General features: G+C 41.3%; 2 protein-coding genes across 4 annotated transcripts in view; one reads left to right on the top strand and one right to left on the bottom strand.

The window, feature by feature from the left end:
- Nucleotides 1-20,160, bottom strand: part of cux2b (cut-like homeobox 2b) — an 81,937-nt gene extending 61,777 nt beyond the window's left edge. For 2 of the 3 annotated variants that reach the window (XM_037259794.1, XM_037259795.1), the window contains exon 1: nucleotides 19,773-20,160. In XM_037259794.1, coding sequence (XP_037115689.1) covers nucleotides 19,773-19,835 — 63 coding nt within the window. In that variant the 5' untranslated portion in view covers nucleotides 19,836-20,160. Of the gene's footprint in view, nucleotides 1-19,053; nucleotides 19,569-19,772 lie in introns of those variants that run through there. The other variant, XM_037259796.1, reaches the window with a different exon arrangement.
- A 2,590-nt stretch (nucleotides 20,161-22,750) lies between these two features.
- ppp1cc (protein phosphatase 1, catalytic subunit, gamma isozyme) lies at nucleotides 22,751-26,512 on the top strand. Its single transcript, XM_037259854.1, has 7 exons — nucleotides 22,751-23,137; nucleotides 23,351-23,482; nucleotides 23,598-23,828; nucleotides 24,174-24,278; nucleotides 25,161-25,384; nucleotides 25,472-25,606; nucleotides 25,873-26,512. The coding sequence occupies exons 1-7, from the start codon at nucleotides 23,083-23,085 to the stop codon at nucleotides 25,960-25,962; spliced, it is 972 nt and encodes a 323-aa protein (XP_037115749.1). The 5' UTR covers nucleotides 22,751-23,082; the 3' UTR covers nucleotides 25,963-26,512.
- The last annotated feature ends 630 nt before the right edge of the window (nucleotides 26,513-27,142 follow it).

Genomic DNA, 27,142 nt, shown 5'->3' with positions numbered 1-27,142 from the left:
TGTTTGGTTCTGGAGAAAGCAGTTGGGTAGGGGTCTGTATTGGTAGGTGAGGAAATAGGACTGAGCTGCAAGTTGCCTTATGAACCTTTCTGAACTGCAGGGCAAGTGCATTACTTAAGGCAAAGAATGTTTAAAATGACAAGAACTTCAGAGAGCTGGAGTTTCAAGCATGCATTTCTTTTTTCTTCTCAGCACAAAGAGTTCATTTTCCTCTACCAGGGATTACATGGACACCTGTTTTTCAATTGTCTTAATGTCAACAAAACTAAAGACCGGCTGCACAAAAACGATGAAAAAAAATGGACAAAAGTTTTAAGACAGCATTTGGAGGAAGGCTAAAAACAGCTTGGGAGTCAGGAGATGGGAAAGGTTGTGAGGGGTTGTCAGCATCTCCCTTTCCGTCCGTGTGTTCAGACTGAGCAAATGGGTCTAATTCACACAGGCTGTGTTGCGAGTGTCTCTGCTGTCGAGCAGTGTGAGCGGGAATTAGATCTATGGTTTGCAGCCTTCATCCCTTCCCAGACAGACTTGTTCCGGCTCAGAGGCACTGCCTAATCCGCACCTCTCTCCCGCTTGCACTCCCGGAAAATGACTTCACACAGCTGCCTCAAACGCCGCGCAGCGATCCTCGACTGACTGACTCACCCCTCCAAAAAAAAAAAGCCTTAGCAGACCTCCCCAAGCTCATTTAACATACCAATTCTTCCCAAAAGCTTACCCTGGGAGACGAAAAACACCAAGGAAAACAACTACAGCCTCACTTGATGATTTCAGGGGCTTTTTCTTCCAGAGAGGTGTCAAAATATGTACTATGTAGTACACTGGGAGGAATTCAAAGAACAAGGAGTTTGTGCAGTAGTCGTAGGATTCCGTTCAAATTCTCACTATCAAGGAACTGTGTGACAGGTACAAAAACAACATAAGGCATTTATAGCTATTCAGTCGCCCAATTAAGTCGGATGTCAATTCATCGCAGGGTCCTGGCTTCCTGGTCTTTATCAAGGACAAAAACTACACACATCTGGGTTTCATCTGGAGTACTCAGAGAGGTTAATTCCCAATAATGCTGTGGTCACTTGATCTGGGATTGAGTGGTGACTAGTCCAGGTCAGCTGGGACACAAGTGAGCAAGCGAAACAATAGAAATGGAAAAGGATAAGCGGTAGAAATGGGATGGATGGATCCATTTTATCCAATAGACTGCAGATCTTTGTCTATCTTTTCCCATTTACACCGACCAAGTCTGCTGAAGTAAGTGAAGATCATATGATTTGAAGAAAAGAAAATGTGTGTCCCAAACATAAAACAGGTGAATAATGTCGTACATATGTTTAAAGTAAATCATAATCAGTCAAGTGATACTGCAAGAAATGCACTGTGCTTCCTTGGGCAGCGGGGAGGAAAGAAAGTGATATTTCTAGAAAAAGAGAATGATTAAAGCCAAATATGGCATGGAATAGCAAGAGGAGCGATTTATCCCTTCACGGCCTTTTGACACTAAATTAAACTGTTGAGTTCATCCCCCCCGTGCAAGCTAGTTATCTTTCCGGGCTAATTTAACACTATAATTTACATTCCATATAAAATACATCCTGATGGGGGGCTGTCGAGGCTGTACATCATTTGCAGAGCATGCTCCACTTTTAGAGAAAAAGACGGAATTAGATCATATTCATGATGCAATTAAACACTTCAGTGGGAATCGATGTAAAACCGATGAGCCCTGAAAACAATGCATATGGCTGGGAACATTAGAACACATTACCTACCCTTGGTTCCCTCAATCTGCAGATGCAATTTAAAATCCTCCACTCCACTCTCCATCGCTCGAGATTCATAACACACGGCGGTAATAAAATCATTTTTCTGAAAATTATTCAACAACTAAATTGCTCATGCTAACTGAGTATCAGATGAATGTGATGTGAATTATTGAGTAGGGAAAGTGTTTGTTCTCACCATGGGTGTAATAATTGGCCAAATGAGGAGCACGGCACAAGAGAGGCGGGTTACGGTTAAAAACAAATCACACATTAGACATTGGCGTTGGTGTAAAAAAACGTCAAAGCTCCATCTGCTGCTTGAGTGTCCAGCTGAGTTGATGTTATCGAGTCGACCAATTTCCCAAGATATTTTGGGGGGTTTCTTATGCGCACAGACATGAGAAGATTATTTTGCATTGTTGCATATCCACACGTATTGTAAACTTCAGACATTCTGGGAGACTGCGAGAGCAAACTGAAAAACCACCTTGCTGCATTTTGCATAATCCACAAGACAACGTAGCAGACCACATATAGATCACTTCAACTACCTGTCACAGTCCTCTGCACAGCTATCAGACTTAACTCAGGCTTAGAGAAAGCTGACAAACAACAAGCAAAACAAATTTAAAAAAAAGAAAGAATCCTATCCAATTCAGACTTTTTTTTCCACCGTTAGTCATCATTTGATTTTGCCATCGAGGTTAAATCTTGGTTTTTGTTTTTTTTTTTAAAAAAAAAGGCAATACTGAATAATATTTAAACTAAAAGACCCATACAAATGCCAGAGGGGCAATCATTTCTAGCAATTTCTGAAAGTAAGAGTTAGCATTTCCGACTGAAACAACAATTACACCTAATGGTCTTCTAATCTATCCATCAGTTGGGAAGGTGAGCAATCGGGTCAGCCTATAAGCTTTACTCTTCTTCAGGAAACAATCAGGAGGGTAAAAAGGGTCATCAGCACCCCAGGACACGAGCTATGTTACAAAAACGTTTCACAAAAAGACAACATAACCACAAAATTAACATCAGAAATTCAAGCGCAAAAAATTCTGAACTTTAAGAAGCTTTTCCGATCATATCAACTGTTAAATAATTTTAAAAGGCATATATTAGGGGTGGTTCTCAGAAAGTGTGGTCCAACTCCATGGTCAAACACTCACCCACTTTGACTTTCTTCCCTTGACAATCAATTACCAGATTTGCAGACATACTGCAGAGATAAAATAAACAACTTGATTTCAATGTGTGCTGTCATTTATGTGTTCATTTTTAGTGGTGTAAAATAGCCATTGTGGCCACTTCCTGTTCGTAACATGACAACACACCCATTCAAGAGCTCTTTCTACCCTTAAAATGCAACGGCTCCAGTTGTTACCAATTAATCAAGTCCCACACTGTCCATAATTGATGATATGTCGCCATTAAAATAGATGGTGTCCACCCATTGTTTCCACAAGATGGCATTCATGATCTACTACTGTATATTTCTAGCGTAACATCTTCAGTAAGTTAAACCGGGGGTTCAGGTCATTTGCTGCGAAATATGATTTAAATGTTTTTTTTAAATACAAATATATAAATCTATTTTTTTTTTGCTTCATTTTATGAGGACTAAGTAGGCCATGTGTCAAGTGTCCTTTTTTGGTAACGAACATGAAACAAAATAGATCGATAATTGTTTTCACGCTAGTTGCACATGCTATTTTATTAGTCTATTCTTGTGCGAGTCGGCAGGATTTATACCACATGGATGGAACAAAATGAGCAGTGGAGGAGCTGGGTCTATGGCAACTGAGATGATTAAATAAAGAAAAAGTAGACTGAGCTGAGAATTCTGCATATTCATCCCTGGCAGCGTGCCATCAATGGCATCTGTAACTAGTGGGTACATTTACTAAAAGTGCGTACACAAGGGAACCCCTGGGTCAATTCCTATGTATCTTGACAGAACGTTACGAATTGTCTCAATGACCGGCACTCCAAAAAATCCAGACGGAATGAATGTATGGCACGAGGCCATTTCCAGTCGTTCTAGCAAGGATACAGAGCTCATACCAAAACAAGAGAGAACAAATGCCGATTTTGTCTATCCCAGTGTCATTTGTACTCAGCTCAGGCACGTGTGGTCATTTCAGAACACAGCAGATACAAGTCCTAACTTCAGCTATGCATCATGTGTATTTATTATCATGGAGCATCGTTCTCCTTCACCATTTCATAGGCCCCAGAGATGAGGCGAGGTGGAAATTCACTGCTCGACCTAGTCCTGCTGTCAACACTCCACACAGACTTTACCCCCACCTAGTCACATCGATACAGAGAAGTGACTGCCGTTTGCTTTATGATTGTCTTGGTTTATTCTTGTAGCTGCATTTTTTCTCCTCTACTCACAGCTCTAATCAAACCGCCAAGCTTGGACAACAGAGCCATTGTCTCTGTAAGCGGAAGACGTAGTAGATCAGTGAATTCTTCCTTTGCCCCACTTAATTAGCCTAGCAGCACTTTACTGTTTATAGCTACGAGCGGGTATTGTATGTTTGCTGAGAACAATTACAATGTGACAAATGATCAGTCATTGCCATCTATCAGGTCATAACTGACAGGAATCCTATAGACAGGGCAGCCATTCGTCCCCCGCTCCCGATCTCTGGGGGTCCCATGCCTTAGTATCCATGACAACGCGCAAGCCACTTGCCACGCTTGCCACTTCACAGTGAGAGATGAGCGCCGTGAGTGGCTTTGAAAATTAGCCTTTGACACAGTGTTCCTCTGCTCTTCCACCCTTCTTGCCTAGAGTCCAACCCCTTTGGGGGGGCCTCACAACATTCACGGTCCTGTTTCACATTCTGGCCTACACAAACACAAAAGCAGACACACAGTTAGACCCTTGCATAAAAATATCTTTCTGCATCCGCGAGTATCAAATTCATTGAGCCTTAGATATACCATTCAACAATACCCCGAGATAACGTTACTGGAAAAGGCATGGCCCACATAGATAAAAAAGTAAATATAAAAAAAGAATGCCTTAAATGCACATGACCTGTTTTGTGCCAAACAGCAAAACATGTACCCTCATGTTATATTCAGTTCATCATGTCTCAACAGTTGTCTTGGTGATTTTGTGTGGTTAAAAATCTATAAATCTTGGACTGAGGCAGGAATTAGACCTTTGTAAGTTACTTTGAAGACAGATATCATTTCTTGCACACTCGGTTTTATTCTATTTAACCTCAGACGCACCTCTATGGGGTTGTGCTTATACCATAAACTGCACTTGGCAGCTTTGAATCGGGATTGAAACAAACAAAGCTGTGGAAATGCAGTACTCTGTCAGAAGCAATGGGTTCACGGTGTGTGATTAATCATATTTGGAGAAACATTAAAGGGAAAGGAGGTAAGGGTGTCAACTGATATAACCCACCACTGACATCAAGCAGAGCCAGCTCGCTCATTGATGTGGCAGCGTCTCATTTTCACCAAGCAGACAGTTTTGCAGCGCCTTGCGGTTCTTAATTATCCCCCGACTTTGTCTAATTCAATCAACACAACTCAGATCTGGGTGCGAAATGGCACTCACATCCCCTCAAGCTCAGCAAGTCAAAAAACACTGAATAAGTGGAACAGGCAAACTGACAAAATGGCATAGCACATGAGAAATTTGAGCTATTTTGTCTCCGGGGCTGAGACTTCATCCACAGCGGCCGGGATGAGGGGGAAGTTGACAGAGGGACCAATCAGCTTTTTGTTTTAAGTTACAAAGCTGCGTTCAGCGGGGGACACGGGAGTCAAGCGCTTTGAAGGAAATGCAGAGGCTGCTTTACTCAGTGAGCAGTGTGGGGTCAGCTGGCAGAGTTTCCTCTTCGGGTCCCCCCCTCCATTGACGCTTGCTACCGGACCGTATAACCCCCAACGCAATGGTCTCAAATTGGCTGCTAAACATTTTAATAGCCCACAACAGAAGATTAAACAATGAGCCATAGTGTGAGCATTGTGCAATGAGGGATTAAACTGTTTGCCAATTTGGAGTTGAAAAAGTACCGTATTTTCCGGACTATAAGGCGCACCGGACTATAAGGCGCACCTACAATGACCGGCCCATTTTAAAACTTTGTCCTTATATAAGGCGCACCAGACTATAAGGCGCACCATTAATGCATCATGTCAGGTTTTTAATCCAAATCAAATCATTCTCCATTTTATCTTTTTTATTTCAACTTCAGACGCAACAAATTACTTTATAATCACAAAATAATGATCCATAGTCTTTTTGATTCATGATTCATAGTCTTCAGTGGGCCACTTATGATTGATTTCATGACACAATGCTGCAGGCCAGTTTAAATTTAGGAATTTGGTCCATATATAAGGCGCACCGGACTATAAAGTGCACTGTCGGCTTTTGAGAAAATTTTAGGTTTTTAGGTGCGCCTTATAGTCCGGAAACTACAGTAAGCGATGTAATGAAAAGAGGTGGGATGGCTGGGCGAAGAATCCCTTATCCACTGGTGCCTCCGCCTAAATCCAAGAACCACTGCATCATTACATTTAGACAATAATAGCTTAAACAACATGGAAGTCCCAGTGTCATTCTAAACCCTTTACTTTGCCACTAACTGCCAGATATGTTTTGCACTTGCTACACACTGCCAAACCTAACAATGGCAGATTAGTGAAGCTCGTCTCCTGTTGCAGCAGAGGTTAATTTAAAGTGACAAGGCTAAGTCGGCTACAATTATGCATGCAGAGAGATATTATGGCACTTTGTTACATCAGATCGTGATTGGATTAAACTGTTTCCACAACAATGAAAGTTTGATTCTCATTTTCAGCAATGGCTGATAGCGATCCTGTCAGAACAAAGGGAGTATTACAATACATTTTTGTTTTTGCTCTTCCCATTGATATTAATGGGAGAGGGCATATACTGTATAATGCTCACTGATGATGTCAGCCCCCCCCCCACTCCCACTACCAAGACAGGATATTAAAAACCAAGAAAAATTCACCAGCAATATCCATGAAGGTATTGAAAGTTGTTCTTATTGATGCTGCTTATTGGTAGCTCAACAAATCTACTGCAAAATAGACCTGTTAGCTGGTGTTCTTTTGGCCCCGCACAAGGTCACGCCGTCTGACCAATAAGCTGCATTTAATTCTTACAGTCATCCATTAGCCCGTGCCATTTTTATTGCCCTTGTTTTTATGAGACAAACGAATCGACTGTCTATATGTGCCTGAAATATAGATTTCTTGATCCGAACCCCGGGCCGGGCTGGGCCTTCCCTCCACTCGGTATATGTGGAAGGCCAGGTAAAGTGAGCCCAGGCGCTGGAGAAGGGGGTGGAGTGAATCTGCCAGTCTCCTGGGGTATTCCCCACTGTCCCGTTAACTTCGATAAATCTCAGTGCTTTACGATTAGGTACATAAAATGAGTCATAGATCTAGACGGTAAATAAGAGCTTGTCAGTATGGCTGACGCCAGGTCCACCCCCTCCTCTGCCAGAGAGTCCCTCTGTACACTGACCATCAGGCTGCTGCTATTGAGCTAGGGTTAAAAAGGTTCTCATAAATAACACTAATATTTCCCTCAGGGCAGATATGGTGCCACCCAGAGTCGTGCTTGCATCAACCGATCAAACCAAATTGTGCAGAATTATAGGAAGAGGACTGTCTGGCTAGAAGCAATATTTCAGTTCCTTTTTTTGTGTATCTTTTTTAAAACTGCCAGTGCACTCTGTGTTTCCAATTACTTCATCGAGACAGGAAAGGCAAGAAGTTATCAGATCAATCCATCTCACATATCTTCAAACTGTATGCTGTACTCCAAGACACTGATGTCTTTTAATGGACCTTCAATCCATACTGGCAATTACGCATGCAAAATCTCCCATTAAGTAACTCCACTTACAGTATATTTACTCCGGTTGTTGTTTGGGTGCTTTTCGGAGTCAGTTCTCGACAAGATGTGAGCAACAATAAGACTTGGGGCGTGGGAGCGTCGAGAGATGTGCACGGCTATGCTCCCGATGTACTAACAAAATGATGGACACTTCCTCAGCAGCGGCAGATAATCATTGCAGCCGATTGGTTTACACTGGTCCGGAATGACTCCCCAAATGACCACCTTTGCATATTAAATAGACAAACAGACAACCCAGATACACAAGGTCAGAGGACGAGAGAACAGCGACATATCAGCAGTGCCGGCATAGAGAATAAATGAAACCACAGCTGGTGACTGGCTACAAATTGTTCATTCCTAATTCGACATAAAAGCTAAGCGCTGATTGATTCAGCATAAGTGCGTGATAAAGCGAACTACATGTGTTTGAACCCAAAACGAGGCTATTAGAGGAAGGGAGAGCAGAGGTCAATTGACACCCTTGAAACTACCGTATTTTCCGGACTATAAAGCGCACCGGACTATAAGGCGCACCTTCAATGAATGGCCCATTTTAAAACTTTGTCCTTATATAAGGCGTACCATTAATGCATCATGTCAGATTTTTAATCCAAATCAAATCATTCTCCATTTTATCTTTTTTAGTTCAACTTCAGACGCAACAAATTACTTTATGGTCACAAAATAATGATCCATAGTCTTTTTGATTCATGATTCATAGTCTTCAGCGGGCCACTTATGATTGATTTCATGACACAATGCTTCGGGCCAGTTTAACTGAAGGGTTTCAAGAAACAGAATTATGACTACTTGCATTATCAAATGATATCTAAGATCATATCTAAGTGACTTTACATGAAATGTTGACAGAAGTGAAATAAATTTCACAAGAGCAAAAGTGTGACTCCGGTACTATATACAAATAGAATACCTCAATACAACAATTCGATAAATCGTAACATCCGTATTTTTCCCATCTTTGCTAACCATTATTCAGCATCCTTTTAGCATTTTCTTACACATATAATTTCAATCTCTGACTTTTGAAAATCAAGACAAACTGTATTTCAGATTTTAATTGATTTTTTGCAACATGCTAATGGAGTGCAATTTTCAGTGTCATTGATTCAGTGTCCCCAACAATATATATAGTTTTCCACATGCAGATGACATGGAAATATTTTGAATATTTAGCATGGCTTGTTTTTTTATTTCATTATTTAACTAATGTGCTTGTGTTATGTGTTGTGATATTATTGATCTATACTTTTGACTTTGATAAATGATTTACTCCCATCAGGACAGAACAGTATTGATTTTACACCATGTTGCATTATTTGACCTTGCTCAACATTTTAATGCTTAAAAGGACACCGTTTTGTTTATGTATATATATATTTGTAAATACATTTTTAAAAGAAAATTACATATGTGAGAGACATAATTTTGATTTGCTGGATAATACTGCCCCATGCATCCACATTTATTACAGTGTGAGACTTACCTCAGAAATGACTCGGTTGTAAATTCAGGCACTCGTCTTTATTTACAGCGAAGGGGTATTCTCACAGCCGCATGAGAAAAGAACATTGGCACTACAGCTGGTTTAGCGCCTTACTCATACTACAGATGTGCATGCAAATGGAGAAGCCATATCTCTTTAGAGCAATGCACAATTGCACAGGAAAATACCATGACTAATCTTCTAACTGTCGTCAGAGAAAAGCACTGAAATTGGCAGATGTGATGTCACATAAAACTAAATAGCAATTACATAATGGCAAAAAGGTAAAGCTCTCGTGGTCTGAGCTCACTGTTTCTTACCTCTGCCGTTCTGAAGTGTAAAAAAAGCAAACATTCCAGCAAATAAAGACAGCTGTCCAGCAACGATCTTCCCAGCCACGATAGTATTGACCATAGTCAGATGCTCCGCTGATTAAAAATTGATCCATTTTAAAAAATCTAATCAACTGAATAGGATTGTTTCATAGGTGGGGAGGGGGTTGGTGTATGGTCGGAGATGGCGGGGGGGGTGAGCAGCTACCGACAGACCTGTTATTAACCCCTGTGCCTCGGTGGAGCCCCTGCACCCCAGTTCACATCCCCCTGTGCCCTGGGACTAGACATTGCCCAGACGTTTTGAATTATTCAACAGTCTGAGAGATGCTCCGGCCACTCGGCCTATTAAAGCCTACGGTAGGGGCTAGTGGCGCTAATGGACGGTCCAGGGGAGCCCTAGCTCCCTGTGGACAGGAGGAGCTTCTGAGGCTAGACTTCAGGGGATGTGAGAGCCAATTCAACAGTGGGAGAGGTCGCAGCAGGTTAATGACGCCGCACGTCTAGACGGACGCTGGACACACAGCCGTGGCCAAGAGGCAGTGGCGGTACAGCAATATACTTTTTGAATGAGTTCTGCATTATTATGTATCAAAGACCAGCGCTATAACCTGAGGCCATGATCTGCAAATGACATGACAATCCTCCCTAAATGAACTAGATAAATATCCAATCTTTAGATTCTGGGGTCAAACATAGCAGAGCGGCAAGATCGTCCATACAGCACAACTTTGATTTGTGCAGAACAATACAAACAACTGGAGAGGGCCCTCAACTCCAGCACAAAGTCACTCAGTAATCAGGGCATCTCCCCCAGAGAGAGTGGATGGAAATCAGGGTGGGACTCATTTGGGAGCAGCTCAGTTACCATGTGTTCAATCGCCTTGGTGATCATGCGCATCCGCCCGAGGTCTCTAATGATGTAAACACCATAGGAAACACAGAAGAGAAAAAAAAAATGACCCCCTGGGTTTATCCCGATTTAGTCAGTAGAAGCAGAATGCACAAGTTGGATGTGTACCTGAAGGACTCCTCAAAGCATAAGCTCATATATATAAAAAAAAGGTAAATCACACAGATATTGTGAGATTACTCTATAAGATTGTCCTTCTGTCTGAGGTATGTTGAGAGTGCATTTGTCCCAGTAATACAGACCCGAAGCAAGTCAACCCGACCCTCATAAATATTAAACATTTAAAATTTACAACCAAAAGTCTTCATGTGTGTGGGGAAAGGCAACTACCGTCGAGTCAACCGAACTATGACGCAAATGGAATGTAAGCCAATAAAAGAAGTGCTGACTTATGAATAAAGAAGCAGCAGTAAATAAAACAAATTAAGTCCTACCTAATGTTTTTTTTTTTAAATAGATGGCAAGAAGTATTTTCCAAAGAAAGTCTTATTGAGAACCTGGCCATTTTACAACACTCACACCTTTGGCTCTTTTCACTCGGGCAACATTGTCACATATCCTGAAGTGTCTGCTCTTTGCCTTACAGAGATGAGGTGCGAAAACGCTGCCTCTTTCGAAATCAGTGTTGATAGTGGTGATCTGTTGAGATGATCGGAGCTGGCCACAAAATATGACCAAAACTGTTAAGTCTTTTGTGCGTAGCAGGCCTTACGTGCACAAGAACATCCAGTCATCATTGTCGAAGAGGACAAACAGGCAGAGGCAGGACCATATTCTTATTACCAGCCAATGGAGATTTATGCACTTCAAGGTTGACTTCTTTGAAAGCGAAGGCTCGATAAGTTTGATGAAGCGGAATGAGTTTAGCCTTCAATAAGTACTATCTGTGCTGGACTGAACTGCCACACTCTTCCTTATCCGTGATCTGATGCCAAGCACATTTACTCTTGAGGTCAAAAACACTGCCATGATTGAACAGAATCAAGGGCATCCTGTGGAAGGCCACTGAAGGGACACAGACACGCCCCAAACCTTTTACACAAATGTAATCTCTGCAGCTCCCTTAACTCAAGGTGACCAGGCACATAATTTACAGATCGTCATGAGATGATGCTGCCCATGTTTAAAAAGACAGCACAAGCAACATCAGCCATTCAAACCACAGAGTAAAATGCTTCCAAAAGTTTGGAGGAAGCAGAAATCCACATGAATAGCAAATTACTTTGGCTGTATGGAGCAAGAGTGTCTACTTATCATACAGAAGAACTGATAATTCAACTTGAGGCCCGCGTGCCACATGCGGCCCAGAACCGACCCCTGAGTGGCCCAGCCTGACTGAATAGAATCGCATTCTAATATTGGAACCACATGAATTGGGTCATTTCAAAATATAATATCAAGTTTGAATTAAACACTGGAAGGCTAAACAGTCCAATGAGATCTGTTCAACGCTATCAAATTTACATGACTTTCCACTGCCTAACCTGTTGTTTGTATTTTAGGTTGACCCCCACCCCGCAACTCTCTCCCAAATTTCAGTTACTTGGGGCACACCGCCACAAGCCTGGAGCAATGTTTAGCTAAACCTGCTGTCTATGTAGGCAGGGAGAGTCCCCAGAGGGCTGAACAATCAGACAATTTCAAGATCATGAAGCATTAAACCAATCCCGGCAGGGTACACTAATTAAACAGCCGAGCCCAGCACAGCCAACCAATCCCCACAGAGCAATTAAATCCATCCCCTCTAAAACACTGTGGAACCTGTCTGGGGAAAACTGCTGAGGAGTGAGAGAGCAAGAAATGGGAGAGCGGGAGAGGGAAGAAAATATCATAAAATTCATCTGGAAAAGACACTACAGGAGGATTGCAATAGGAGGCTAACGAGGGAAATTGGGGGGGGGGGGGGGGGTGAAAGGTCTTGAATTCAGTTCTTTGTTCCTTTTTCACCTTTTGACAAATATATAAAAATGTCGTAACAGATTTGTCTTGGAGTGTTTTTGAGTATTTGATGGGAGTCTCTATTACCACACTTAAAAGAGAAAAATAGTGACCCGCTTACAGTCTTCCCCTGCATATTTAATTAAGCTTACAAGGTCTAGAAAGCACTCATGAGACCAAGCAGGACTAAAGAACAGCCTGGAGGTCTATATTACACGCCAGCAAAGCTAACGGATTCAAACCCTTGTCAATACTCCATAGCCCAAACTAAATGAGCAGGTGACAATGGAGACATGACATTGGTGTTGTAGATTTGAGGAACAACAAAATGTATTCCACTGAAAAGCTAGGGAAGAGATTCATTATGCTCCTTTGCATATACCATCTGTTAGTATTCACAGACAGAATTGCTTACAATAACTACATAATGTATTTGTGCCTTTTTGCGAAATCCTGCGTGGCAAAATTCTCCCATTCTCTCCTGGAGTTTTTTTTTTTTAGATGAAACAAAGGGGTGATTTGGTGGAGAGGAAGCAAGAATGTGGAAGGGCAAGAATTTGAGTGGGAGTGCCCCATAACAAGGACGCGGGAGATACTGTGGACTTGCTCTTTTCTCCACCAAACGAGTCAACATATAAATCACAAAGCCCCGCTTCACGTCTTTACTTCCTCTTCCTCTCCATTAAAAATGATAAACTATACCTCTTGAAGCCACTCGCTCGCTTTAGGACCCCAGTCTACACCTTCCTGGCGAAGCAGCACGAGTGCATGACTCAGATTTATTCTATCCCCTCGCATTGTTGGAGATGAATAAAAGAGTAATTAGCTGTGTGATGGTGGGGGGGGGGGGACTGACACAACCTCAACCCATCCATCAGCTTTTCGCCATAGCACACTTTCTGTATTATACTGTAGAAATGCAGCTTTGTAACAATAATAATAAGTGGACTACACACAAAAGACCACCATGCATCTTGCATACATGGCTGCTTCTCCTGTATGGGAAAGGAAACACACTCCAGCACCAACACATAATGAGAGCAGCTGAGGTCCCCAAAGACAACCTGGAGAGGGTTAGAGAAGCATTGATCTCATGAGTGCACTGGGCCCAGGAGTACCCATCACACTATGCTATCATGCGTTACATGACAAGCAACATTAGAACACACGCAGCCACGACTCCCGTTTTCAGTCAGAAAGAATAAAAATGGCCCAAAATGAAAATCAAGTGGAACACGGTCAAATGAGGCACGGTAGGTCGTGATGTGGCGACACAATGCAAGGTGGGGGGGGGCATTTGTTGTAAAGCCTGTGATATGAACAAGAAAGGACTGGTGCTCAATATGTGTGCACTGGTGTCAGCTGGTAAAAACAAATAAAGCCAAGGCCGCGGTGGAGAAACACAGCTCGATATGAACTCGCCGGGCAGGGGGGCCTGCTGTCGACAGGGAGAGAGGGCACAGCTTTATACTCATGCCGATAAGCCATTACCTCTCTGCTGATGCTTCCTACTGCCCGTGTGTGAGGGAAGAAGAGGCCTCCCTACCACTACAAAGCAGTCCTCCCGCAGACTAATGTGTCCCCTAAGTTTTGTTAAAGCTGGTTATTTACTCCTGCAGAGCAATCGCTTCCGCCTCAGGGCAGCAGAAGACTGCTATAAAAAATTAGGCATCTCAGTGAAGCACCGTCATCCACCAAGGGTACGCTTGAGCTGGGCGGGGGGGTGAGCTACTGCTTTGAGACATCGGAAAATATGGCAGACCATTCAAAACCAGATCATCAATGTATTCAAATCAGTGATATGGAATGTAAGAGTATGCCAACTAGTATGCTTTTATTTATTTTTTTAAACTTTCAAGACATTAAACAGCAAAGTAATGGACGACCATATTAACACATTCCAAAAACCTTAAATAATCTTGATGTAGTGTATATTATATAACAATCTTAAGCCACACGGCCGAAAATACTTATGAAGATGAAAAATATGTAACCTTTAGTAAACGTTTAAGTATATGGTATTTGTAACTGGGTTGTTCTCAGAAATAGTGGTCACCCCCAGGCTGCGGATGGCGACCCAATTTGAGAGTCAATATTTTTTTTCCCTTTAAAATCAATCACCAGATTTGACTGATTTTGAGGATCTGCCACAAGAAATTCTCAATTTGCACACATTGCAAGACACTTTTGTACTACCTCCAGCTTCTACATTTAAAATATTTCCATACTGAAGATATGATTGTTACATGACGCTAGCTGCACGTTAGCTTCTTACAACAACGACCGGAACATTGGCCCACTGGCTGTGTTTACTCTTACGGTTCCGGCTGTGTTGCAATGTTGCACAGATGAGCATCAACAAAACAAATATCGTTCGTTGCCAGGAAAAAGGTAATGACAATAAAGCGGATTGATTGATTGATTGATTGATTGATTGATTGATTGATTGATTTGCATGGCTGTGCAATCAAATGTTCACTGTTGTACAACTGATTGCACCGCAACAGCAATTGTTCAACACCATCAACATCATCATCATAACTAACTGTACGAGTACTACATGTTGTGTATGTATATAAGGGTTTGTATGTTTGAATATGATTGCATGCATTTGAAAGGCTATTAAAGTGACATATTTATGATGGACAATTCTGGCTTTTAGGGGGAGTATCAATTATTTGCATAAAATCACAACTCACAGTAAAGCTCAGTCCCACTCCCCTTTATTTATAGGTGAATTCATGAATAGCAAACAGCAGATACTTGGGTATACCGGACACCACATTATATTGCAAAGCGGGAGCTATACGTTTTACAGTCTTTGCTGAACTGAGGTGTTTAAAACTGTGTTTAAACATGAACTGTGTAAATATGACTCGTGAGAAATGTGGCCGCTACGATTTCAGAAACAATAATGTCATCACAGCGGAGCTTATCAAAACACCGCACATACAGCAGCGTGAAGACAGGAGCAGAAGCGCGGCAAAAAAAAAAAATGGATAGGTATGGAAATCTACTTGAAGGAAGGTCAGAGTGATTAAGCTGACATTAATGACAGGCCTAGTCTTCAAGTGTGAATGCTGAGCGTAGCTCTCTCTAAACCCATTTGTCATTCGTCTTCCAACGCTCAAGGATCTGCTTTGAAGTCTCTACCACTAATGCTACACAGTGAGGTTAAACAGCTTAACGCTAAAGTCTGTTTCACTCCTCTCACGCTCTAATGTTCCCAGTTTTTTATATATATATATATTTATATGTACTGGGGTTATTGCTCCTGGATTTCACATCTCAATTTGCCCCAGATGGTTGTGTAAAACTCCACTTCCTCCTTTTCCTTTGTTGGTAATGTCAAAAGAAAAGAGGGCCAGCCCAAAGGATGCCAGATTAAGACAGACATGGCCCACCCTTTGAGTCAAATAAGTAGTGGTGATAGTGAGGGGCATACATTTATAAGAGGACTCGAGCCAGTGCGTTTACATTTAAAAGCAGCATTTAATCTGCGACACATTCGAAAGACCTGCCAACATGAGACAGTTGTGAAGGATGGATTAAAAAACACAGTACGGTACCCACTTTGAGGCCTTTGAGAGCCAGCTCAGCTTCGGAACCAAACGATACAGTCATTAGGATAAATAATACACGATCGGAGGAGCTCAGACAGATTTACTCCCCACTACAATGAGATTACACTGAGACATGTGACATTAACAGTATCAGCAAACAAATATTTAAAGCATGAATGAATGAGAGACAGACAGTGATTTTCACAGCCAATTTGAGATTGGGACGTTGTGTGTGCATGTGTGTGCGTGGAATCTACTGGCAAACACCTCACAGAGCGGGCTGGCAGCCGAGGCATCCAAGCTCACAGGCAGCAAAGCAATTTCACTGTTTGGCAATACTGTTGTCTATGTGTGTGGATTAGAGCTGACACCAGAGCAACTGAGTCATGCTGAATGTAGTACCTACCGCTTTTGTTTGTGGTCTAAAAGAACCCCCCCCCCCCTTTGCCACCTCTTAAATTCATGGATGAATGGAAACAGGGTCAAGAAATGGTAAGAAATTATTGAGGCATTATTTCGCCAAATGAGCACATCAGGAGAAACAACAGACGGCTGGATTTGAGTGAAAATAAGGGCAGGCACTGAGCGCAATCCGTTTTGAATAAATGCTGTATTTCAAATCCTTTTACTATCTCAAACAATGTTCATACTGTACATGAATGCAAACAGAGCCAAAAAGTCATCAAAAGTGAAATGGACCACACCCAGTCCGCTTTAGAAATGACTCGCTCTCCCGCTACCGCACTGGCCCAGGGTTCTTCCCTCGGCCTGGCGGGAGAGACCCTGACCTGTCCTTTTCATGCCCGCCCACAGAAATGCCATCTGGCCGGTGTGAATGATTACCACAGCAACGGCCGGGTGACCTGAAGCCAGCGGGAACCAAGGTCACCCCACCTCAGAGCTTCTCACTCTCGGTGCCCTCTTTTCATCAGCCAGCAGGTGAATTATTCATCCTAAACAACTCAGAGGCACAACTCTACTGTGCCAACACTTCATATAATGAGAAAGTAAATGTTGCGGTGTTAACTGCTGATATAAATAGCCCCAACTGTCATGCGATAAACGCAAGAATGGCATTTGGGGTCGTGCAATTGCTGTAATGATTATGCATGTGGTGAAAAAATAACAATAGACTCAAATTTAACTGCAATAAAACAATGTGCTCAAATCGTACAGTGCCTGAGCTATCTTCAAATGGTTTGTGAGAATAAAGTCTTCAAATTGTTCACGCGTCAGTGCAAGAAAACAGCTCAGTCATGAATTCAATTTTAACAAACCTTAAAAGCTGATTGTGACAAGGGCAACGGTTATTTTCATTCCCAAGGGCACAGAGTGTTTGAATTGCACTGCACAAAAGCTTTTTAAACTAGTTTAATCGATATTATACATCCACAGGACGGACTACAATTTTGAAACTCTCCTGACTCAAAAGATGATTAATAAATGCGTTTCTGAATTACAACCGACACTCAACAGTTACAAGTGAAAGTCCACAATTCAAATTTATATTTGTTGTCCTTTTACCACTTAAAATGATTGTGACTAGTAAATCTTAGTATTACTAGCCTCTTCTTGCATCAACCATATTAATGAGTACATTACTCTACTTGGCAAAAATGACAATAATAATAATAATCCTAAATCATTTGTAAATCTGGATTCGAACAGTTTTACAGTGGGGATTTTTTTTTTTAAATCAATAGTAGAAGGAAACAAGATACTGTAATCATTTTGCACTCGAGTTCCCGCTTTAGCAGTTACAGTACTTTAAGTCTGTGAAGGGAGAGACAGATATCATGCATTACAGTCGCTGCCTTGGTTGAAAAGTTCAGTGATTTTATTTACACTGACAAAGAGATATTCATTGAACAATATGCTTATTATTACAGTTATTTTTTTTACAGTGATGATGATGAGTACAACTACTCTGCATCAAAAATGACATGTGACAGGGGGGAATTACATGTGCCTCACAGAATGGAACATAGTTCTTTTCCACTGCAATCATTCACGTCTTAAATGTAAATATGGCTAACGGTGTAGAAAAAAAAAAACCAAGACTGAGGAACGCTATAAGACTTTTTATACATTGGCATAACACGAGGTGCACAATGGTGATTCGTGGAGTTGTATCAAAAGTATCTTTGCAAGAACAATAACTCTATGTTTTCAAAAACACATTTGCTTATCAATGGTTATTATTATGATTGTAGTTTGATAGTGCAGTATTTCTAATTTTGGTTTGGACACTTTATGAGACAACGTATTTAACACATCTCCCAGTGTACCAGAGTATTTTCTGCAAGCCTTGACCAAAAATAATAAACAATCTAAAATAAATTTGCATTATTAGCATGGCAAGGCAGATTATTTGATGGATTTTTTTTTGCCGTTTGTTTTTTTGGTATTTTATCTAATTAGATGCTGCAAGTGCAAGCGATCATATTTTGGCCGATAGGTGAAGCTCCTGTATAGGATTAGGTAATGTGTAGGGATAATTAAGGTAATACTATTTTTGCAGACTGTAATGATAGGTTGGGGGATCTGGGGCAGCTGGGAATGTCGCTACGAGGCTATTCAGTATTTTTGTTTTTTTTAAATCGTAAATCCTGATGAATATTTCTTGGTCCTGTTAGGTGAGAGCCAGCCACAATCGTGTGACGGTGGCCCGGAAGAGAGGGCGGTCCAGCGGCCAGGAGCTGCAACAACACTCGACACCAATACACACACCAGATGTGATTGTTTCTGCCCGGTAGGCTTTGGCGAGGGGGCGGGCTGCCATGCTCCTGTCATTTGTCATGATACACGACATCCGTCAGACGGCGGAGATGGTGCCCTTGCGCCGGCCGAGGCTGATTTACAAACATTAGCAGGGAATACGATTACACAGCCCCCACCGACCCCCGCACGAGCAGCCCTATGCGGCTTCGGGGGAGCGGGGATCGAGAGGGAGGGCAGCGGAAACCACTGATGATTTCAACCAACACTGCTTTCTTAAAAAAAAATTAAAAAAAATAGCATAAAACAAAACCGCCTGGTATTGTGGTTCACCAATTCAACTTTGCGTCTAACGGTGTGGTCAAGCTATAACGATATGTCAGTCTGCAATAAAACAAAACTAGTGCTCACCTGCCACATTCCCCACGCTAGCCGATAAGACACATTTCTGTGCCACAAAAGTCCACCAGATGATCGTTTGGAGGCTTCAAAGACGATTCCCCCAAATCGTGTTTGTTTGCTTATTGATCAATGGCAAACCTCGATGTCCAGTCCTCGCGTTACGACCAACGTGCTTCCGTCAAATGTAACAGCACAAGCAAATGCCTTCGTAAAGAGAAAAATAAAACTTGCAAAAAAAAACTTGTCAGCTTGAAGGCTGCAAGCAGCTAAAACGACGTTAAATTTAGGTTAAAGCGAAAGACCGGTGCAGCCAACAGCACCGCGACGTCCGTCAACCCAAACTGCATAAAACACGAAGCTGTGTGAAAAGTTACCATGCAAGGAAAGCGACTCGACGGCGCATTAAAAGTTTCCATACATGTGAGCACGGCGGTGCGAGCGGCTCACGGTCGAGATTTGAGCCAAAAAAGCCAAAATAACAGTGCTGTCCGCGGTGCTGATCCCAGATCGGTGTGGCTCGCTGAGGCTGTGCTGCTCCGCGGTCGCTCCACGCTGATCAATGATTGAACCGAACAAAGGCAGAACACGGATCAATTTCTAATAAGTAGCGATGCAAAGCACGCTGCTTTCACTCTCACGGTCACCTAAAAAGACCCGTGACACTTCCATGCACCAAAGAGTAGTTGCCACCGGAGAGATAAAGCGAGAATGAGGAAAATAGCACTAACCTGAAGCCGCCGTAGATCAAATTTCTTCCAATATTGAAACATCGATCCTACATCGGCGGCCATCTTGGGGGATATTGAGGAGATTTTTTTCAGTGGCTGCAATAAATATGTGGGCTGGATTCCCCCCAGTTAAAGCGCCTTTATGGGCACGAGTGCCACTTTGACAAAAACACACAACACGACTCCGCCGATATGTTTGTCATCACGTCTGATTCGAATGTTTGGAAGTAGTACGAAAGGGGGGGAAAGTAGATTTTGGCAGCACCACTTTAAAAGTAAACGCCGACTGATTGGGCTAAGCCCCCGTCCGTCCACAACATTAACTGGACAATTAAACTTGATTTTGCTTTGGCAAAGTTATCAATACTGACGTAAAGCCCGTGGTTAATCGATGGCGTCTGAAGAAAGGAGAGAAGGAGATGATGAGTAGATCAGTGCAGTTCAGGGAATTTAGCCAAGCCCACTTGTTTCTCTCGAAGCTCACTTTCTACATGGGAGTAGCCAATAAAATACATTTTTGACCCGTCCTATCAAGTAATAGCCTATAGTTAGCGTAATTACAAAAAGGTATTAGTTTGCTCATCAGTTTAATTGTATTTTACAGAATAGTATCCCTCCACAACGATTGATCATTTATACACCGTATATCCAAAATTTCAAGTAAATAACATGACTAAAATGTGAATTTTCATCGTGCAAATCTTCGAATTTGAAACTTCTGCTTAAAAATCTCGTGCAGATCTGTTCAAGGATTGCAAAACACACGCGCGCGCGCACAAACACTTCATATTTCCAAAATCTCCCCTGTATGAGATGAAATGTTTTGCAGTTTGATCACTTATTTTATGTGTATTAGTATTAATGGAGCATATCCGATGTTTGTATTTATTAGCTGAATTCACAACCAGGCAAAAAAGCCTGATTGCACAGTTAAATTATATGTTAATTGTGAGCATTGCCGGACAGCTAACGTTTTGTCAAATGATTCACTTGGGCTACAGGGGTTTCCTTCTTTATTGCTCTGGACATACGCTGCGCAAATGATTGGTGCTCCCCCTGCTGATACCACGGGGTCAAAGGCAATGAAATGTACATGACGTCTAGTGCCATTACTTTCATTAAAACTTCAAGAGAATATTCATACCAAAGTTAGTTTTATTGATTTACACTTCCTGCCCATGTTCTGATCACCAGCCACGCAGTTAACCCTCAACTTCTACTTGATATCCCATTTGAAAATAATGTCCTCGTGAGTAATATTTTATTATCTTGAGCGACATGGGATCAGATATTCTGCTACAGACAACACCAAGGAAAAACGTGTGAGGAAATTGTTAGTATTACATGTTTTTTTTTCATTATTATTTATGACTCCAGGGCAAAGTTAGAGTGAAAGATTTAAAACTAATAGGTAATTGATGCATCAGGGACGCACGCTTATCTTAGTCTTAGTAAAATGACTGTCAGCAATTTGGCAAAAAGGATAATTGAATTGGTTCCTATAGTATGTTTTGATAAACGGCTGTCATTCAAAGTCAAGCATTAATATCATTTATGTTTTCAAATGATATGCAGTGATTTGTATGAACACGCAGTGTTTCTTTGTGAAAATATATATATGATCCAGAAAAAAGTCCAACAAAGGGGTGAAGGGGCCATGTCAGATGGGAGTGAAGCAGATAAGAACAAACTATTCTAGGACATTGCGTTCTCTCTCTCTTCTCACTGTCTCTGCTCGGGACACAGCAAAAAACACCCTTTTCAGCAAAGTGGCTGTTGTTGACAATATTTACACACTCCTCTTAGGAACATTAAGTTCTGGAAATGGAAAATAGAGCAAATTAAAGTTCAACAGCATCGGTTTTCAGAAGACATAACTACTGACCACATTCAGAAACATGAAATTATTCCAGCCTCTAACACTATTGATGGAAAAAAAGCAAAGCAACCAAGCATTGGTGCATTGTTCCTTTGTAATCTGCAAAAACTTTTCTGTTGTATGCTAGGACCCAATGGTATATGTAATGTTTTTTTTTATATATATATACATTCAAGCATGCCCTCTGATTTTAAGCAGAGGTTTGCATCCCTACTCTGAAATACTTCATTGAGGAAAAATAGAATTTTCTTTCTCATGCAGATTTATTTAATTATTGTCTTACTAATACATCCTATCAAAATAATGTTTCGACCTTTTTCGACTGGTGCTAAATACTGTTGGCTGGCGCTATCTAGTGGCCAGTATAGGTACATTTGAAACCCACCCAACTAAACGGGCTCACGTTTAAGTGTTCACGTAGAGACCTCAATCATGTAGAGTCTTCAAATATTTCACTTTAAAGTAAACTCCAAAGCTTAAAAATGTGCAAAGATATTCAAAATACTCGTTTTTAAATGCTCAAATTGGATGGCATGCATCAGCATGTATCATTGTGGAGAGGGCAGGGGTAATATTGTGGGTTTTGTCGGTTTACATTTCACCTTGTTTATAGTACTGTGCTGGTCTGGGTAGATGGAGACATTATGTTGAAGGTTCATGTCCATGCTCCAGTTTTAATGGGGCCTCTCTGATTTGCATTAACAATAACAAATTGGTTGTTCACGTATAAAGCATGTGTATTATTTTTCTGCACTTTTTTGGGAAGTTTTATGTCACTCCTGTCATTAGCTAAACATAATCCTTGCCTTTGAGGGACTTCTGATCAAGTTGAGTTCAGTGTGGCTCTGACATTCGAACCTGTTAAATAACTCGTCGGCTGTGAGTGCGCGGAGTGGACGAGTCGGCATGAAAGGAGGGACATTTTTTTGAAAATTATACAAAAATAATTACAAATTCAATGGTCTTACCACATCCTCCCCCGAAGACGCCGGTGCGAGCCAATCCTGAGTAGTAGATCTGGTACCTAATATAATACCTATCGTTGCATGTCGTTTCCGTTTTATGGGCTCCGTTCCAGTAGGGGGCAGCAGAAGATTGGCTTGCTTCTCGAAAACTGCTGTCTGGCACTTTCGACAAGGTGCGGCAGTAAAAAATAGTCAAGGGATCTTTGCGCAGTCAAATAATCGTACACAAAATTTCACCTTTCCCAGTGAAATTTAATAGTTAGATGGAGACATTTTGAGAGCTACGCGTATCGGTAAGTTGTTCAAGGGTGTCCGAGTGGCTACTTCGAGACAGGCTCAAACCAACGCATTTGCCCTCCACCGGAAAACACATAGACGCTAACGTTTAGCGCTAATGCTAGGAGAGCTCGCAGTTACCCCTGAGACCTAGATTCTATATCGTCGATATTTTAGCAGCAACACCACGATGGCCGATGTCGACAAACTCAACATAGACAGCATAATTCAACGTCTCCTAGAAGGTAAGTCTATTTTGTCCAGAAGTGTGTTAACCTGGTCGATGATAGTCGCGCCGTTTCGGCTAGCCTAGCATGTTTGCCAACAGCTGGAGGAGCGTTCCAAATCTGAGTTATTTTGCGACATAAATGTGAACCACTACACACTTCTATCCACCGATGCGTTTGTTTCATATAGCGAGTGCGTCATATGATGTTTGTGACATATGTGTTTACCAGTGAGAGGAGCTAAACCTGGAAAGAACGTTCAACTGCAGGAGAATGAGATTCGTGGATTGTGCCTGAAATCCAGGGAAATTTTCCTGAGTCAACCCATTCTTCTAGAGCTTGAAGCCCCTCTCAAGATCTGCGGTAAGATATCCGAATATATTTTCTATCAGAAAACACATCCATGCTCAACTTAAGGATGCGTTGTTTCTCACTCTTAACTCATTCCAATACTGATCATTGTCTGTTTCTCTATCAGGTGACATCCATGGGCAATACTATGATTTGCTGAGGTTGTTTGAGTATGGAGGCTTCCCCCCAGAAAGCAACTACCTATTTCTGGGAGACTATGTGGACAGAGGGAAGCAGTCTTTGGAAACCATCTGTCTTCTGCTTGCCTATAAAATTAAATACCCCGAGAACTTCTTCCTGTTGAGGGGGAACCATGAGTGTGCTTCAATCAACAGAATATATGGCTTTTATGATGAGTGTAAGTCATCTTGTATATCGTCGGCCACATAACATATAATTGTCCAAGTCATATTTTAATATTTTTCAAGAAATAAACACAATTTTTTAAAACACACTATTTTCCCCACTCGCTTGTCAATATCAATTTAAAAAAACAACAACAATCTCTTTGCTAATTTTTTTCTTCTTTTTCAAGAACATTGGAATATGACTTGGGCAATTATGCCATGAGGCCAACAATATGTTTAGTGAGGTTAAGGTATTGTTTTTTTCTCACAGTGGAATCACCTCACTGAATTTTGTGTTCTGAGTTACTCCTTTGACTTAATTATTAGTTGAATTTGCTTGCTTTTCTTTGTTCTAGGTAAAAGAAGGTACAACATCAAGCTGTGGAAGACTTTTACAGACTGTTTTAACTGCCTCCCGATTGCCGCCATTGTGGATGAGAAGATCTTTTGCTGTCATGGAGGTGGGTTTTTGTCATCTGAGCCAAAGAAAATATTCATAGAGCAGACTTGGATTCAAGAAATAAAATGAGTTCCAGATAACAGGTCCTTGCAAAGTATTCATCTTTTTACGGTGAGGAAAGTTTGGTAAAAAAAAAATATATATATTATTCAGGGCTCTTGTTTTGATCGCGTTTAATAATTTGGAATGCACCAAAAATTCAGCCTAAATATGTCCTGAAAGGGGCATTTCGGCGGGCAGAAATAGAATATGGTGACAACGCTAACAAAAACCATTACGCAATGTTGCACCAACCATCCTATACGTTCCTACAATGCTTTAGTGTCTCCCTCTAGAAATTGCATCATATCCGCATCTTCTGATCAGACTTTTGACTCGGTGGAACATCTGCCACAATGGCCACCGCGGGTTCTTGGCCGAATATGGCATTATCATAATACAAATTGTCATTCTAGCTTTGCTTCGAGACAAAGTAAAATAAAAACCCACAAAGTAAATTTAAAAAGAAAACTGTTGAGTTTACGTGCGTGCATTATCGTGTCATATCACTGGAACTACACTAGCCTGCACTCTTTGCCAATCAATCACAGGGCTGAATTGGATTCCTCCTTAGTTTTAAAACAGTTTTCTGACTGTTGTTAAATTGTTGGGACATAGACAGCTGTCTCTTCTATGGAAAAGAAGCAAAGCCTTTTGAGTCCGCCGCCTTGGCTGTGACAATTTCTTGCAGTGTGGTTTTAAAGCAAACATACTTGATAGTTACTTTGACGTCAGTCTTTCATTTGTCCTTGACTGAGCTCTGTGCAATTTGGCAACTGAAGTTAAAAAAGCACATTGGCAGTATAGCAATGTTTATTTGTGCTCGTCTGCTCTTTTTGTACAGGACTTTCTCCTGACCTGCAGTCCATGGAACAAATCAGACGCATCATGCGCCCCACTGACGTCCCCGACCAGGGTCTGCTCTGTGACCTGCTCTGGTCTGATCCGGACAAGGACGTGCTAGGTTGGGGGGAGAATGACCGAGGTGTATCATTTACCTTTGGCTCAGAGGTGGTGGCCAAGTTTCTGCATAAGCATGACCTGGATCTGATCTGTCGTGCCCATCAGGTCATTTTAAGACTGTACAAATGTGATTTATTGTTTGGCGTAGTGTATGGAACAAGAGTTTAAAATCGCTGTTTGTCTTTGTTGCAGGTTGTTGAGGATGGCTATGAGTTTTTTGCCAAAAGGCAGCTTGTCACTCTGTTCTCTGCACCAAATTATTGTGGGGAGTTTGATAATGCTGGCGCAATGATGAGTGTTGATGAGACCCTAATGTGTTCTTTTCAGGTAAGGTGCTTTGGCATTTTATATTTATTTTAACCCCCCGCCCTGTTTTTCTTATAATTTTTCTAATTTTTAAAAAAAAATTCTACAATTCTACAAATACACTCTTTTTTTTTTATTCAATAGATTGCTATTTTTCTTCATTAACAAGATGTAACAAACCAGTTGTGGTTTTTTTTGGAGGGGTGGAATGCACTAGTGCTCTTCTAAATGCCGTAACATGCCATGTTAAATTTGCCCTCATACTTCTTTCTCTTTTGAACTCCTAGATTTTGAAACCAGCTGAGAAGAAGAAGCCTAATGGCAGCCGCCCCGTCACTCCTCCTCGCAATATGGTCACCAAGCAAGCAAAGAAATAAAATAAAATGTAGGCTGGACATGAGGCAGCCACTACTATTCTTTTGTCCTTTGCATTTGAGAGATTGGTTAACCTTAATGTTGCCAGTACTGTTACGATGTCCACTCCCACCCTTTGAAAGCAAAATATGTTGTTGTTTTGTCCACAGGGGTCAATTGATATGTCACCATGAAAACCTCAGGTGTTTTGCACTCCATTTTGCAGCTACTCTTTGCCACATATGACTGTTGACTCATGAAAATCATAACAAAAATGCTACATGTGCACAGGAATGCCTTGTTTATAGCTGTGCACAATTTTATCAGTTTATTCTTGTCATGTTCCCCCTCTTGTTCTTTTCCAGTAATGATTATTAAAGAGCATTAACAATAGAAGCAGCCACAAACACCACTTTGCTGTAAAATTCAAAGTCTATTTACAGTCAGTGTCTTGGAACATTGACTCATCGTATCACCTCACATTTTTATTAAAAGTCTTGTGCTAAATGAAATGACTAAACAAGATCTCTTTTAATGTAAATCTTTCTAATAAACTGAGTGTATTTAAGGGGATATTGATGTGAATGTCTTTTTATGCATCCACTTTCAGGTGTTATTACACAAGTGTTATCCATGTACATCATCTGGAGCAATTAAAATGCTCCTGCTCACCAGAGCTGCTGATTATTAAATATGTTCAAATATGCAGAATGCTACAACTGTGTTTTGCTAGGCATGCTCTGACCAACCAGTCAGAGGATAGAAAAATGTGACATAATCAAGGGCATGAGTTTAAGGAGGAATTTGAAATCCCATTGCTAATGTATGGGTTAGGTTACATCAGATGATTCTGAAGGCCTGGCCAAATTGATTTGATAGATTTTGCTCTGTAAGATGGTGAAATCAGATTGGGAAAAAGAGAAAACAAATAGACAAAAGTACTGAAGCAATGCAGCCAAGAGATAGCATGAAATGAAGAGAATAGGCTCACGAATAAACCCAAATTTGAAGAATAGGTATTGGAATTTACTTCCGATAGTGTTTAGACCAGCAGAGGCCTTCATAAAATTGAGCAATAGGGCCTCTCCAAACTGACCAAGAGGCAGATGTGGTCTTTGAGAAAATTCATTTCATCCATTAAAAAATGTTCAAAAAATTCTATGATAAAATACATTTCCATATAGTGTTTGTAATGTAGCAGTT

Source organism: Syngnathus acus, chromosome 9 (genome assembly GCF_901709675.1).
Source record: "Syngnathus acus chromosome 9, fSynAcu1.2, whole genome shotgun sequence".
Classification (NCBI taxonomy): domain Eukaryota; kingdom Metazoa; phylum Chordata; class Actinopteri; order Syngnathiformes; family Syngnathidae; genus Syngnathus; species Syngnathus acus.
Note: the sequence above shows the minus strand (reverse complement) of the source record. Positions and strands in the feature narration are given on the sequence as shown.